The 12073-nt window shown below is 45.6% G+C and overlaps 1 protein-coding gene across 1 annotated transcript in view; it reads left to right on the forward strand.

Moving 5' to 3' along the window:
• The window catches only part of PLXNA4 (plexin A4), a 458075-nt gene that overhangs the window by 396056 nt on the left and 49946 nt on the right, over nucleotides 1–12073 (forward strand). The window contains exons 17-21 of the mRNA XM_039699488.1: nucleotides 2444–2537; nucleotides 3574–3813; nucleotides 4738–4884; nucleotides 10378–10612; nucleotides 11000–11142. Coding sequence (XP_039555422.1) covers nucleotides 2444–2537; nucleotides 3574–3813; nucleotides 4738–4884; nucleotides 10378–10612; nucleotides 11000–11142 — 859 coding nt within the window. The remainder of the gene's footprint in view (nucleotides 1–2443; nucleotides 2538–3573; nucleotides 3814–4737; nucleotides 4885–10377; nucleotides 10613–10999; nucleotides 11143–12073) is intronic.

Raw genomic sequence — 12073 nt, forward strand, 5'->3', positions numbered from 1 at the left:
TGGACATTGTTTACCAACAGGTGCACCTGTGATTGGTGCATGTTGGCTATTTCCAATTAATGGCCAATCACAATCAGCTGGCTTGGGCTCTGAGAGTCACAAGCCTTTGTTATTGATTCTATTCCTTCTTTTCCAGCCTTCTGATGAATTATTTTCTCTCTATTCTTTTTAGTATAGTTCTAGTGTATAATTTTAATATAATATATATAATAATATAATAAATCAGCCTTCTGAAACATAGAGTCAAGATTCATGTCTCCTCACATGGGGCAACGACCATACTGCCTCAATTTGGGATGGTCAAAGCTGCCTGTGATGAGCCCTTCTCCTTAATGTGGTGCTCAGAGCCAACCCTGTGAAGCCTGGGAATGGTTCCTTTGCAGCTTCCTTGCTCCTTCCCCTGCATTCCCTGAAGTCCCAGAGTTGCTGGCTGCAGCTGGAAGAGGCAGGGGAAAGGAGAGAAGGGTGTTTCTGAGAGCTGTCTCCTTGTGGTGACACTGACTGCCGGGAGTGAGGAGGGCTCCAGCCACATCTCCCCACAAAAGTGAGAAAATCCAGCAGATACCTCCATGTGGTGGCTTTTTGTTGGGCTTTTGAAACTCCCCTGATGGGGAAAAACTTCTTTCTAACAGTTCTGTGTTAGGATTAAGAGACATACAAGACTTTTTTTGGTCTGAAGTTGTTTGTTTTTATCTTATCAGAAGTTTGGTACGTTGTTTGTAGTAGACTTAGTATGCAAGAAAGTACAGTAAAAATAGTTACAAGATGTACAGTTTTTAAGTGTTTTAAAGCTGTTTTATCTAATTAACTCTTAAAATGTACTTTATTTCTACCTTTCTACTAATAACTAATCTTTTATCTATTTATATAACTTCTACACTACTGCTTCTCCCAACTAATCACTTTATACTATTAACACTATAAAAAAATTTCAAACACTTAAAATCTTTTATCTTATCTCCTATCTACTTCTATACTAAAATCCTAAAACTCTAAATTTTTCACCCTATAACAAACTACACTATTACCTATTTTACACACTTATACATTCTAATCTATCCTAAAGTGTTGAAAACCTTCTCCATAAACAAAAATTAAAACCAATATTGCCCTAAAAAACAAAACCCCTCGAAACAAACAAAAAAAATATTCCCTGTACCCTAAATTCCAACACCTGTGGGCTGTGGCTTGTGGGAGCTGGCTTTCTCAGGAAATTGGCCTTGGAGCAAGGGGGACACAGAAACTAGGAATCTCTGTTTGTGTTGGATCCTGATCTACCTGGGCCACCACATGGAATCTAGGCCAGTGCCTGATGCACACCAAAGCTGAAGAGTTTGGCTCAATTTCTTCTAATTGCTGCAGGACTGGGCTCCCTGGTGGCACCAATGGGTTCACTGAAGTGGCATTGCCATTTTCAGGGTGAGGTTTTACAGCAGCTTAGATATAGGGCTGTAGACCTCAACCCAGAACGCTCAAGAGCTGTTTCCATGGGACTGGGTCTGTGAGGGCTGTTTGGGTTGGGCCCTGGAACAGCTCCCCAGGGAATGGTGACAGTCCCAAGGCTGCCAGGAGTGTTTGGACACCACTCCCAGGGATGCCCAGGGGGGAATGTTGGGGTGTCTGTGCAGGGCCAGGAACTGGACTAGATGATTGTGAGTCCCAATTCAGGATATCTTAAATTCTGTGACTGATTGAGGTGATATAGGAGATACAGCCTGTGGACCATTTTAAATACCTTGTGTTAAATCTCCACTGTTCTTCTCATCCCCAAGGCTTGTGATTGCTGAATCCTGACAATGAGAACCACCCAGATGTGGCATTCACATTCTCTGAACAGAGGGAGACGTAATTCTCTCGCCCAGCATTTTTCCTAGAGAATAAGAGAAAATTCTTATCTCTACTTGCTGCTCCTGTTGTTTGGCACATGTGGAATGTGTTATGGAGATTGTTTACCAAGAGTGATTTGTTATTTAGACTCTGCTGATGGTTGTTTAGATTAATTGACCAATTGTTCCAAAGCTGTGTCGTGACTGTCTGAAGACAGTAACGGGTTGTTTTTTAGTATTTTTTTAGTATAGTATCTCTTTAGTATAGCTTTAATACATTAATAGTGTAATATAACCTATCTTAATAAAGCAATTGTTCAACCTTCTGAAGTCATGGAGTCAGAACACATGATTCTCTACATTGGGGTCGCCCTGCATCGATACCCAGAGGCTGCCTGACATGGCAGTTTCAGCAAGCATTTGTCTTCACTTATTTCTCCCCTTATGAATGAATGAAAAATTATTTGGTTTGTTCTTCCTTCCCTCTCTACTGGACCACAAGACATGGTCAGACACCTTACAACCAACATTTAGGGACACAGATCACCCATTCCTGGTGTAGTGAGTTTTGATCCATTATCTGGGTTCATTCTTTAATTCCATTTCTTATTCTCCAGTGGCAACACTCCCATTGCTGTGTGGGGAACTCACCTGGACCTCATCCAAAACCCCCAGATCCGGGCAAAGCATGGTGGAAAGGAGCATGTCAATGTGAGTATGACTGCAGAGGTGGGGAGGGGACATGCCACGGTGGGGACAGGGGCTGGCTGACAGCTCTGGAGCTTGAAATCTCCTATTGCAGCCCAAAAAAGAGGGCATGATTTGTTTCCAGAAATATTATCCCATCCCTGAAGGACACACACAAAAAAAGAAGGTTTTTGGCAGGGCTGAAACCAAACTTCAGGGTCTTCTGAGACCTTCACCTTTGTCTTTACTTCTTCAGCTTGCTGGGATTCATTTCAGGTAATCTGATATCCAAGCTGGAATCCTGAGCACAACTGAGCATGCACTGCACAAACACTTTTGCAAAAACAACCAGAGTGTGAGACCTAATTGCAAGGTGGTAGTGAGGTTATGACTAATCTGTGCTGTGCAAAAAATGAGGGAAGAAACTTCTACTTCCAGAAGGAAACTAAGTCAGGGAAGGATGCTGATGCTGATATCCAAGCTGGAATCCTGAGCACAACTGAGCATGCACTGCACAAACACTTTTGCAAAAACAACCAGAGTGTGAGACCTAATTGCAAGGTGGTAGTGAGGTTATGACTAATCTGTGCTGTGCAAAAAATGAGGGAAGAAACTTCTACTTCCAGAAGGAAACTAAGTCAGGGAAGGATGCTGATGCTGGCAACAGAGGCTGAGCTCTCTCAAGAGGCACAGGAGGCCCTGCTGAAGTGCAAACTGCTCCACACACCTGCCCCAGCAAGGCTTTCCTAACCCCTGCCCAGCCTTGATTGTGTGATGGGGAATAACAATAACGCATGGGAGTCTGCTCCTCCCTTTCCCTGAGAGCCATCTGCCCACCAGGAAGGATGGGGACATTTCCCATAAACACTCCTTGCTTTGGGTCTCTTTCCTCAGAAGTGTGAGGTGCAGAACAGAGATGATCTGCCAGGGTCCCTATTTCCACAAACACTCCTTGTTTTGGGTCTCTTCCGCAGAACTGGGAGGTGCAGAACAGCACAGAGATGACCTGCCAGGGTCTCTATTTCCCATAAACATTCCTTGTTTTGGGTCTCTTCCTCAGAACTGTGAGGTGCAGAACAGCACAGAGATGACCTGCCAGGCCCCAGCTCTGGCTGTGGACCCCAATCACCAGTCTGATCTCGCCGAGCGCCCGGAGGAGTTTGGCTTCATCCTTGACAATGTGCAATCCCTGCTGATCCTCAACAAAACCAACTTCACCTACTACCCCAACCCTATCTTCGAGGTTTTCAATCCCTCAGGGATCCTGGAGCTGAAGCCTGGAAGTCCCATCATCCTGAAGGTGAGATGGGGACCAAGAACTGGACTGAAATTCTGTCTCTTGCCTCTCTGTGCCTGCCAGCACCCCATAAAACATCCTGTTGCACCCCAAAAATTTCTTCCATTCCTTGCCCCTTATGGAACCATGTCAGAGTCACCATCAGCAAACACCAAACACTGCCCACATCCATAACTAAAAATTATAAACTCCTGTGTGCAGCCTGAATTTGTACCCACGGCTGTTCACCAGAGAACATCTACCCTTGCAATGTGGCTGACAGTGAAATACCCAACTCTGTTTCACTTGTTCATTCAAGACCTTCCTCTCACCCCTGTTTCAACCCAAACCAGTCCCTTGCCATTTCTGTAAACTTCACAGCAATACACAGAAGGAATTTTATGATGCAGCATTTCTGTATCACTATTTTTACACGGTGAACATGCAAAGTTATTTCACCTGCTGATGCTTTTTGCATGTTTGGAAAGGGGTCTGACTTGCTTGCCTGCCTATGTTTAGTGAGGGCTGTGTTGTGCAGGACTTATGGAACATTTCCCACTCAGCTGCAGAGAGGGAGGAGCAGGACAGGCCTTTGTGACTGCTTTGAGTCTGTGACCACTCATGCTGCTCTCTGCATGAGTTTCTAAATTGGCTTTTCCTCTCTGTGTGAGCAAATGGCAAACTACAAATGTCATAATAGAATCATATTTAGCTTGGAAGGGAACCTAAAGACCATCTCATTCCAACCCCCTGCCATGGGCAGGGACACTTTCCACTAGACCAGGCTGGTCCAAGCCCCATCCATCCAACCTGGCCTGGAGCAGTGTCAGTGATCCTATCAAATGCAATATCAACACTTGTATCCCAGGAATGAACCAGAGGGGGAAAGAAAGCTCTTTCCTGATGTTTATTTGGTTATTTTGGGGTGTGATGTTCCTTCCTGTGCAGGGCAGGAATCTGATCCCACCGGTGGCAGGAGGCAATGCCAGGCTGAACTACACCGTGCTGGTGGGGGAGAAGCCCTGTGCAGTGACAGTGTCAGATGTGCAGCTCCTCTGTGAGTCCCCAAACCTCATTGGGAGGCACAAGGTGATGGTAAGTGATGCCTGACCCTCAGCCCCTTCTCCCTGGGTGGCTTGGGAGGGCACAGCAGAGCTGAAGAGCTGGCAGAGGGCTCCAAGGGGTTTGCATCCAGGTTGGTCTTCCCAGAAACATCACGGCTCCTTTTTGATGTAATATTCTCATCAAGGGTAGTTTGGAGAAGTAGAACAGTGGAAGAGTGACCTGGAGGTCTTTGTGGACAGTGAGACACCATTCATAATCAAAACACAGTAGGAGAGTTTGCCTCCCTTCTGTTTTTGTATGGGCTGTATGAACCCTGGATTCGCACGTGAGATCATGTGTGACATGCTCCTACATGAAATTGTTAAATTCAGCACAGTCCCCATCACTGTGTTGACAGGATGGTGACTAAAATGTGCCTTTATGTAGGAGAGATTAAAAAAAAAAAAAAAGCAGGATGTGGACAATAATTCCCATCATTTTGTTGACAGGATGGTGACTAAAATTTGCTTTTATGTAGGAGAGAAAAAAAAAAGGCAGGATGTGGACAATAATGTGACTGGACTTCAGAGTTTTGACTTCTATAAAACTTAGTGTGCTCCTACAAATCCTTCCTGGAACCTGTGAAGAATGGACCTGGTGATTACATCAGAGGGAGCTCCTCCTCCTCTCACTGATTATTTATTTACTCAGTTTTTTACTTTCCTCTCAATAATTTGAATTCCTTGATGCTGGTGCTTGATAAACATCATATCAGCAAACACCCTGGAGTTGTACCAAGCTGTGGGTGGGAACAACAAAAGCTGACAACTGACATCAGTGTTTCTCATTCCTTGTGAGCAACTGTTCTTACCTTATGCCTCACAAAGCTGTATCTGTCACATATTAATTTATTTATTTCAGAGAGTGTGATCTTTAAAAAGATTTTTCTGTGAACTTTTAGGAAGCAGAGTTCATTATGACCATTTTGGGTCTTGTTTGTGGCTGCTGCTGGGATCCCTTGTAGTGGCTACTTAACTTCTCTGTGCCAAAGTTTGTCATCTGGAAAATAGAGGTAATAATCCTCTCCAGCCATGCAAATACACCATGACTCGATTCTTTGCAAAGCACATTAAGACTCTCCAAGAAGAGCAATAATGAAGTGAGAGATTTTCTCTGTGTGAAAACCAAAGCTTTTGAGCACGGCAATAAATGTTCCCTGTCATTTTCATGGATATGATTAAACATATGGTTAGTCATAGATGGACAAAGCCAATCCTGGGGAGAGAAAACTCAAAGCCAGGTGAGCAATAATCAACCCCTGGGAATCCAGGATGATGGACATCTGGCCAGGCTGCACTAATGGGGAAGACTCCCCTGCTCCTGCAGCTTTGGACAGTTTAAGTGAAGCAAAGATTAAAAAACAATCCCTTTTTGAAGATGCTGGTCAAATGAGGGATACTGCTGGGAAACTGGGAAGTTGATGGAGGTTCTCATTCTTTGCATCTGGAACCAGGGCTGGAAAATGCCTCCTCCAGCATGGCACAGCATCTCTGCTTCTCAGGCTGGGACCATGTTTCACACAAACTGACACCTTAGGTTTTAGATTTTATATTTTTCACATTCTGTGCTGCTTTAGTGTGTGGGTTTGAGCTTCACATTATGGGATGGTGAGCTCTGTGCACAGAGCAGGGAGACAAAACAATTCCTGCTCCAGCTGGGCACCAAGGACAAATGATCCCAATCCCAGCCCAGGAGCACAAACCCCGTGTTTCTCTCTCTGCAGAGAGAAAAACAAGGATGGGAGTGCAGGGGCTGCAGCTGGGGTTGGACACTGAACTGCAATGTGCACATGGAGCAGAGCTGAGCCCAGGGAGAGACCGCGGCAGCGCTCGTGCATTTTGGGACCATTTGGGTTCATCTTGGGTTCATTTTGGGACCATTTGGGTTCATCCTGGGTGCATTTTGGGACCATTTGGGTTCATCTTGGGGGCAGCCCTGGCTGGGCTCTGGTGCTGCCCGAGGTGCATCCATGGAGGAGATCCTTTTAATTTCTGCTCTATTCTGTAACTCTATCTGTTCTAGCTTAGCCTTCTCAAGGCATCAAAACATCTCTTTGATGGCCAGGATAACTGATAGAAGTTCCTCCTCCTGATTTTGCCAAAGACTTACTCTCTGACCTTGAGGAAATTGTTGAACAAACCATTTCTTGCAAAGTGAGGTGACACAAGCTGAGAGGGAGCCATGGGAGTGAAGCAACTGGTGCAACACAGAGATTATTTCTAAGTGAAGGAGCAGTGGCAATGACACACGTTGATGTCAACATGCTTTTGATCTGTCTTCTTTTGAGCTGTCTGATTTTGAGCTGTCTTTTACACAATGACAGAGTTAAGTACTTGAAAAAAAAATATAGCAAGGAAATAAAAGGCTTGGGCAATAGTTGAAAAGAAGATTGACTAAAACTCAGAGGCAAGTTTTTCCAAGGAAAACAGAGAGATGTGAGGAAGATCCACTAGTGGCTACACCAGAGAAGGTCTGCAGGGAAGAGGTGGAATACATCTGAAGGTTTCCTGGTTTCTGATACATTCTGGAAAGTAGACCAGACTCTGTATGAGGAATGGAGAAATGGTCAAATGCAGCAGCTGAAGGTCAGGGCATGATTTGTCTCATCCTTAGAGGGATAATTTTATTTGGCCAAATTTGCACCAGGAAAGACACTCCTTCAGAACTCCTGAACTCCTACAGGTGGCCACTAAGACTTAATTGGAGAAAACTGGGCTCTGACATAGAGCCCATTTAGAACATTTAGTCTGATTTAGGACAAATTAATGATTAATAGTTTTTAAAAATGGCCAGATTGTTGTTCTTTGGTGGGTTCATGGTCAGTCTTCTGGAAGGTAAAAATAGCTTCCTCCAGAACCACTTGGTGGTTTAAGAAGTAAAGTAGGGCTGTATGTGCATATTTTCTTGTGTTTCTTTTAAAAGCTCACAATAACACTGCAGCCCGGTAGACTTTCTTCTTCAAGAGCCAGATTCCCTCAGATCATGGCAGCTCCACTTGTGGATTGTGAGACCTTCCCAGTGATGAAACCACTTTTGAAGGGGAACACACTGTGCCTGACTTTGAACATCTGCTTTTTTGGAGCTTAGATCCCCTTGTCATGAATGGAGAGAAATGGGAACTTCCACTGAATGAAACTCCTCATCCCAATGTCAAAGGTGTCGGGAGCAGCTCACATAAATCACATCCTGAAAGTGTTTTTTCTCTTTGTTGGCTCTGGAATCATGCTGCAGTGTCTAACTCGGATGTGCACGCGGAATATTTGGTGAGAGAAATCCCACCCATGGTGACGGGCTGTTCCTTCCAGCTTTGAGGATGGATCTGCGCTGTAAACTTGAGTTTGGGGGTGTTTGAGTCTAGTCTGATATTCCTCTAATGGACTCATCTGACTGCAGGGCTTGGAGAAAGAGAAAATTACAAAGAATTAAGCAATTTATTGATCCACTGACAGGAAGGAGAGTGTGCAAGCTGTGAGAAAATTTTGGGGCAGTGGTCTAGGGCAAAAGGGAACAACTTCCAGTGCATGGATTAGGATGTGATTTTGGCAGTTTGCCTTCTCAGTTGAGCAGGCTACATTTTAAACCTCAGGATTTATAAGTGAGTTGGATCTTGTATCTTGAAATAGATGGGGAAACTCATTACTGATGCATCCCAACTGTGTGTCTGAGGTTCCTTGGCCACTGAAAATGCTCAGTGTCATGGTAGCAATTGGTCATCTTCAAACTATTACCTGAACAGATGAGTTTAGGATTAGTTTTGTTTTTTATTGTGGACATTTCATCTTTTCAGATGCCAACCCAAAATGGCATGAGACAGCCTTGTGGATGAAAATTAGCTGTTTTCAGGCATTCACTTTGGTCTTGCCCGTGACATAAGGGTTGTAGTTGTGGTTTTTTTGGCCGCTGAGGAGCAGCCTACACCTGGTGGCAGAGCAAAACAACCTTCTTCCCTGAGGCTGCAACTGGGGCTGCAATAACTTCTAGGAGATGATAAAGTCACTGAGATTGATGTCCCCAGAAAGGGCTGGGGTGGAGAGCACCTGGGAAAATTCATTAATTCATTATTCTGCTCTGTAGTCTCTCCTGCTGGCTCCAGCTGGGCCAGTTTCTTCCTCCTGCAGCCTAGAGAGGAAACCTGAGTAGGTGCCTGAGCTGAGATGGGGGAAACTCTGGGATTAATAAGTGACCAGGCAGGCTGGAGATTAGCTGAGAGCCAGTGGGATGCAGGACAAGGCTGAACACTAGGCTGGGGTGTGGGGGAAAAACATGAGGAAATGTGAGGGAAAACTCCTTACAACAGAGGCATAAAACAGTTTAATTCCACACTGCAGTGGGCCCAGGTGCAATGGGAGTAGGAAACAGTCAGCCCTGGGGTCTTAAGTGAATTTCTGCCTGGCAGCAGGAGTTTGCCCTTTGTGCAGGGCCAGCTGTGCCTCTCTGTGACACAGCTCAGCTGGGGTGAAGTGGTGGGGCTCATCATCCTTCAAGCTCTTGGCATGGCATCTTCCCAGCTTCCTGCTGACCTACAACCAGCATTCCCAAACCACAGCACAGCCTTAGAAGCATTTTTATACTTCAGGCCAGCCAGCAGAGCTTTTCTCTCACCACTCAAGCTTTGCCTACTCTACAAATAGCTCTGAACAGCCTTGTAGTAGCCTGAAGCCAGTGGTATCCTGTGGGATTCCTGTTGGGAATGGTGTTCATGTTGTAAAAAAGGGCTCTGAGGGACTTGCTTCAGCAGAACAGTTTGTTGGGCTTGCAGCAGGAGTGCTTGCAGGGTTTCTTTCTGGTTGTTAAAACCAAGGCCCTTTCACAGCAGCTTCTTCCAGAGGCTGGAAGCAGCCCTGGGAACCTCTGGAACTCCATGGAGAACAAAAAGCTGTGTTCAGCTCTTACTGGTGCACATCTGCAGTCACCCTGACAATGTGTGGCTAGGATAGGGGCTGTAAAGAGAATGGGCCAGGCTTTATGGGGTTTGTGGTGGGTTTTCACTGTCCCAGAGGCTTCCAAGTACAGCTTTATCTGGTGGGAGAGTCAAAAGAAAATAGTGACTCTGATTTCTGCAGTCCCACTGTGCTCACGGGGTCAGGTCTCCTCCGCCCCACTGTGGGGTTTGGAACCATTAGACCATACCTTGAGCTCTGTGTTCTGTGTGTATTTTGGGACTGAGTGACCTCAGTGCCCCACACAAAACGTCAGGATAGGAAATGAAAAATCCAGAATGAAATCCAAACTGATACGGAGAAATTTTGACTGACGACTTGTCTTACAAGTCTTTTGTGGCTGGGTTCATGGTGACTGCCAACAGAGGTGATTCTATCTGGCATTTCAACTGTTTTTACGCTGTTCCATATCCAAACACCTCCCCTTTGGCTTGAGAGACAAGGGGATGTCACCATTCACCCTCAGCCAGGACGATGACAGAGCTCCTCTGCGCTCCTGCTCGTTTGGAAGTTTCAATGCAGCTCTTTGCTGCTTTCCCTCTAGGCTCGTGTAGGAGGGATGGAGTTCTCTCCAGGGATGGTCTACATCTCCCCAGACAGCCCTCTGAGCTTGCCAGCCATCGTCAGCATCGCGGTGGCCGGCGGGCTGCTCATCATCTTCATCGTGGCCGTGCTGATCGCGTACAAGCGCAAGTCCCGGGAGAGCGACCTCACCCTCAAGCGCCTGCAGATGCAGATGGACAACCTGGAGTCCAGGGTGGCCCTGGAGTGCAAAGAAGGTAGGGTGAGGAAGGCAGGATGACACTGTGTCACGTTGGAGACATCCAGATATAAATCTTTGAGCCAAAACACCACGGTGTTGAACCTTCTGGGAATGGCTCGAGCCTGGGTCTAATCTGACTTTCCTTGTTTTCCCTTAGTTCAGGCTTTCTCCACACCCTCTCCTAACTGGACTTGATAATTCAAAATCCACAGAAAGTCTTGGCACATGTCCCTGGGGAAAGGCTGTGTTGTGGGAAAGGCGACTCTACTCTCATCCACCTTCCTACTCTCTGAATGTTGCCTTATTCCTTATTCTCATTCATGAGGGTTGGGGTTTTTTTCCCATTCTGGTGAGGCTGATCTGGATTTTCACTGCTCCCTGAGTTGTTCTGTTTTTGTGTCAGCCTTTGCAGAGCTGCAGACAGATATCCACGAGCTGACAAGTGACCTGGATGGAGCTGGGATCCCTTTCCTCGACTACCGAACCTACACGATGAGAGTGCTTTTCCCTGGCATTGAAGATCATCCAGTCCTGAGGGATTTGGAGGTAAAACAACAATGTTTCCTGCTTCCAGCTCCTCTCATGCCTCCCTGTTTAGTCCTGAATTCCAGAGATTCTGTCAGTGGTGAGGATGTGAGGACTTTACAAGGGGTGAAACAGGTCCTCATTAAAAATCTGAGTTGGAAGGGAAATGTTTGCTGTTATCTTAGATCATATTAGATCATAAAATCATTTAGGTTGTAAAAGACCTCTAAGACCATAGATTCCAATCATCAACCTAATGCTATCAATTCCACCACTAAAGCATGTCCTCCTGTGTGACATCCACACACTTTTTGAAAACTTCTAGGGATTGTGATCCCACAACTCCCCTGGACAGTTTGTTCCACCATCTGATTATCCTTTCAATGAACAAATTTTTCCCAATTTCCAAACTAAACCTCCCCTGGCACAACTTTAAGGCTGCTGTTTCCTCTCATCCTGTCACTTGTTACCTGCTAAATTCTGTCTGATCACTCACTCATTTGGAAAACTCATAAATCATAGGTCTACTCAATTAAGCTTCTCTTTGGTCTTAACCCTTCTGTGGCTTGAGTTTTAGACTGGATTTAATATTTTCTGCCATGCAGGGGCGAGGAAAACCTGTTGTATGACAGAGAAGATGTTTGCCTGTGTCATCCAGCTTTGCGTGACTCTCACACTACTTTGAGGCCAGGTTTTCTTTGTGGCAACCCCTATAAAATAACCCCCTGTCACTGAGGGAGGTTCACCTTTGCTGCATTCTGGTTTGCAGTGAGGTCAGAAAACCTCAGTCAGTCTGTCCATACCCTGCCCACATCTTCCTCCTCCACCCCAACTCTCTGGATGGAGATTTGTGAGAGGTTGTTCACAAATCTTGGGGTCTACACAGAGCCTGTATCACCTGAGTGGTGACAGGAGCTTGATGGGAGCCCAGGTGAGGTTTTCCAGGCTAAAA

This window comes from Passer montanus, unplaced genomic scaffold, assembly GCF_014805655.1.
Source record: "Passer montanus isolate IOZ18808 unplaced genomic scaffold, ASM1480565v1 scaffold135, whole genome shotgun sequence".
NCBI lineage: Eukaryota > Metazoa > Chordata > Aves > Passeriformes > Passeridae > Passer > Passer montanus.